Source organism: Tigriopus californicus, chromosome 1 (genome assembly GCF_007210705.1).
Source record: "Tigriopus californicus strain San Diego chromosome 1, Tcal_SD_v2.1, whole genome shotgun sequence".
Taxonomy (NCBI): Eukaryota; Metazoa; Arthropoda; class Copepoda; order Harpacticoida; family Harpacticidae; genus Tigriopus; species Tigriopus californicus.
In genome coordinates, this window is record NC_081440.1 from 1,851,575 (window position 1) to 1,856,160 (window position 4,586).

General features: G+C 49.1%; 1 protein-coding gene across 1 annotated transcript; it reads left to right on the forward strand.

Annotated features, from left to right (window-relative positions):
* Positions 1-2,199: 2,199 nt before the first annotated feature.
* Positions 2,200-3,480, forward strand: LOC131886598 (uncharacterized; the record flags this gene model as incomplete). The annotated part of the gene is given in 1 exon segment (XM_059234985.1): positions 2,200-3,480. A coding segment is annotated over 1 exon segment (1,142 nt), but the record flags the coding sequence as incomplete, so codon positions are not given.
* Between the last annotated feature and the right edge of the window lie 1,106 nt (positions 3,481-4,586).

The window sequence follows — 4,586 nt, forward strand, 5'->3', positions numbered from 1 at the left end:
GGGTAACGGCGCGCCTATGAATTGCGCCGGAACCCTGAAGCTGAAAGCCACTTTGGACGAGGTGACCACGGTGATTAATGGCATTGCCTCAGCCGATCTCCATGATGAGATCCTGGTGTCCCGAGAAATTTCCCCCAACCTATTCAGTAGCAACAGCAAGTAATGAAGCTGATGATGGCCACCCGGTGAACTTAGGCAACTGTTGTGGCCACCAGTAGTCACCAAAAAAAATGATCCACGACCAACTCAAACTTAGTCCCACGAAGAAATAGGTGGGTCTTCTTCACGGCCCAGACCACAGCCAACAATTCGATTTCTGTGGCTGAGTATCTTGATTCTGCGGGCGTGACCGCCCAGCTACCACATTGGAGCAACTTCCATAGTTGTTCATTGGGCTCTTCCTGCCACAAGGCGAACCCAAGCCCATGGGGTTGGGCCGCAACAGTCTCCAGGCGGAGCCCTGCCCCAATTCTGAATTGGATAAGAACCCTCGGGGACATCAAAAACTTGATGAGATCCTCAAATGCCTTCTGTTGGTGCCCCTCCCACAAGCAATAGACCTTGGGGGACAACATAGAACGGATTGGCTTGGCCAAATCCGCAATCTCGGCCACAAATGCCTTGAATTGCTGAACAAGACCGCAGAATGAACGTACATCCACCTTATTAGTAGGAACGGGAAACTCCGCCAAGGCCTCAACCAACGCCGGGTTGATCGTGTATCCTGCGTTACCGAGGTGGAATCCACACCACACCACACCACCGAAGGTTTGGCGAAGATAAACTTCTTCTTGCCAAGAGTGATGCCGGCCCTTGAGCATCTCTGAAGCACATCTCGGACTCATTCCATGTGTGTGCATCTTGGCTCCCGATCGAAAATCAGAATGTCTTCAACCACCTTGAGCACATTGTCCAGCCCAGCAAGGGCCTCGTCGCCTTGTCAGTTGTGCTCATCTCCCGCCGATATCAAGCCCATCACGTTCCGTCAAAACCGTTTACTTCCCCATGGAGTCACAAATGTGGTCAATGGCCTTGCCTCCTTGGCCAGATTAACCTGCCAGTACCCGTGGCGTGAATCCAGGGTAGAGAAGACTCCCATTCCCTGTGGGATTTCTGCTACGAGCTCCCTCGGTACTTTTGTAGGATATCCAGGTCGCTTCACGAATTGATTCAGCGCACTAAAATCAACAGTGATTCTTGGCTCATTTGAGGACTTCTTGGGAACGACAAGTGTCCAAGCTGGAGCCTTGCCAATAGGCACATCCTCAATGATCCCTTGATCTTGCATGGCCTCCAATTGGTCTTTCGCCGCTTCTTTCCAGTGAATTGGGATGCTGTAGGCCTTGAACCTTCTGGATGGAATTACCCCCACTTCCAATTCGATCATCATAGGTGGGCCGTCCATTGCCCGCAATGGCCCCACGTCATCAAACACAGATGGGAGCTCAGCAATGAGTTTCTGCTTGTCACTGTCCCGCAAGTCCAAATCTGAGCCCGTGCTCATGTCCTGAACAAGTGATCTTGTTTCTCCAGGAGTTGTCAGGGACAGGGCGCACATGCCAATTTTGGGCCAGCCTTCCGGGAGTAGACCCAAGGCTACACATCCACTCTTGCTCAGGAGTGGAGCCGTGGTCTGATCCAAGACATATACCGTTGCCTTGTACTTGAGATCGCCCCTTTCCAAGACCAACCGGATTGCACCCCGAGTTTTCAGGGGAGAACGATCTGCTGCCATCAAAGTTTCCGCTGACTTTGTCAATGACGATTGGGCCATAGCACCACCGAGATTTTCCAGATCTTGGAGGCTCATGGCGTTGCATAATGCTCCAGAATCTGGGAGCCACTCCAAAACCTTGGGGAATTTGCCCAAATGCGTGGTCAAGGGAATCAGTTCTTCCACCTTGCTTATGGAACTCAACGTCAGGCAGTTAGTTCTGTTGGCCTCTTGCCCCCTTGGACTTCTTGGACAGCAGGGGACAAACTCACTCGCTTGTAGTGCCCGATTTTCTGACAATTCAGACACTCTGCTTCGACTGCAAAGCATTTGTCACTGTGTTTTTCCTTGGACATTCCACTTGTCAATCGGAATTTTCAAGACCTCTTGGCGNCCACTCTTGCTTGTTCCTCTCCTGTGCCCAATACTCATACCCTTGCTTCGTTTTCCATTAATCAGATCCGACTCGATAATAAACTCGAGATGTTCTCCCCTGATTTGTGCTGGAATACTTTGTTAGATATGACACATGGCGCAGCCGTGGAAAGCAGCCTGTAGCGTTGTGTTAGAACCTTAAAACGTCAAATCATTGTTAGTTTGCTACAGACAACGATTTTGTGCGAGATGCCTCCAAAGGTGGAGACGGATCTCTCGAGGCTGAAACGCCGTCGCGGACAACTGCGGTTTAAAGCAGTTCAAGCTTTTAATACTTTGCACTCGCGTATTCATGAACATGAGGTTTCCGATCCTTCCTCATGGCAACCGTGGATGTTCTCCAATCTTGAAAACGAGTTCTGGTCCGTGGAAACCCGCGTCGAGTCCTATGCTGAGGCTCACGTTGAGGTCCAGATTCACGAGCAAGTTGATGGTGCTGAACCTGAGGATGAGGATAGTGCAAAAGTGTGTGACCTTCAGTCTGAATTGATCATCATTGAACAAAAGGTACAAACCTTAAAGTATCGATGTGAGACAATGTTTCATGATGTTGAAACAACGAATTTGGAAATTTCGGAGAGTCGGGAGTCACGAAAATTTCGGGTCAATTTGGCATTGAAGCCATCTGTATTGACCGTGGACATCTCGTTGGCAGATTTTTTGGCATGGAGGCGAAAGTTTCAAGATTTTTACAACTCCAACCAAATGCAGGACTTTTTGATTGAGGAGCAACGTGCCCAGTTGAGAGGCTGTATGGACATTGGAACAATTCAAATGTTGTCTCAGTACCTCGATGTGGCTGAGGATGAACCAGTGAATAACCTGTTGGACAAGCTTCAAGTGCACCTTGCCAAGTCCGTGAATATTGTGAGGAGGAGGCATGAGTTTAACACTCTTCGTCAAAAGAAAGGTGAATCCTTTTGTGATCTTTTCGTACGGCTGAAATTGGTTAGTGGATTAGCGGAGCTCCAAAATATCACCTACGACGAACTGTTAACGTCGAGGTTGATCGTTGCTGTCTCTGATCAAGATCTTCAACGCGATCTTCTTCTGCTAGACAATCCGACATTGGCTCAGGTCAGATCAAAATGTGAATCCTGGGAAGCAAGTGCATCTAATCTTGCCGCTCTCACAGGCCGGAGCCAGATTGACCGGACCTCGACATACAAATCGAACAAGAGAGGTCAGCAACGTGGTCGAAGCCAATCAAGAAATCGTGACAGATCCAAGACTGAGCCTCCACAGTGCGATAAATGTGGTTTTACTGAGCACTATGGACCGCGTTGCCCTGCAATCACTCGGACGTGCAATAATTGTGGCAAACCAGGCCACTACACTACAATGTGCCGCTTGAAGGAGCTTGGCAATTCGAAGCCGAAGTATGACACCAAACACTCTAGCTCAAAAAGTGTTCGGGTGATTAATGGCAAAGTCAGGAGTGCGAGTGTTTGCACTTCAACCCCAACGGCTTTGATTGATGTTAAAGCTCCTTCAGGACTGTGGTTTCAGGCAAATGTCTTACCTGATACTGGTGCAACGGACTGCATCATTCCGTCAGGGCTCCTTCACGACCACCGTATCGATGTGAACACATCAGCAAAGGCCTTGATTGAGGCCGCCAATGGCACGAACCTCGTGTGTGATGGTTCTGTTAAGCTCCAACTGAAATGGCTGCATCATCGGGCCCATGTTACCGCTTACGTGAGTCCGGATACGGACATAATGTTGTTGAGTTGGTCTGCTATGATTGATCTTAAGATGATTCCATCATCATTCCCGTACTCCAGAGAGGATGCTCTTCAATATAAGATGTCTCACGTGGGTAAGATCAAGTCTGTGATTACTGATCAAGATCCATCTGTGGAAGACATCCAAAAGATACGTGATGCGCTTTTAGATGAGTTTAGCGATGTTTTCGATTCCACGACGTCATTCAAGCCAATGAAAGGCAAGCCGATGGAAATTCATCTGAAAGATATGAAGGACGTAAAACCTTTCGTATGCACAACTGCCCGGGATATCCCTTACGCTTTTCGTGACAAGGCAAAGGCCGAGTTGGACTTCATGGAATCCATGGGTATTGCTGAAGATGCGGATGATGAGCCGTCAGAGTGGCTGTCCCCGTTTTTGGTCGTGGGAAAACCTGATGGTGGCGTGAGATTGGTAGTGGACTACAAGAAGCTGAATGAGCACGTCCGCCGCCCAGTACATCCATTCCCGTCGACCAAAGAAATAATGTCGTCAGTGCCATCAGGAAGTAAGTTTTTCTCGGTGATGGATGGATGCAGCCAAGGGATATTGGCAGATTCCCATGTCCAAAGAGGCGAGAGCTCTGACCACTTTCCTTACTCCTTGGGGTAGGAAACGTTTCTGTCGAGCTCCAATGGGCCTGAATTGCTCTGGCGATGAGTATTGCGCCAGAGGGGATCGTGCATTG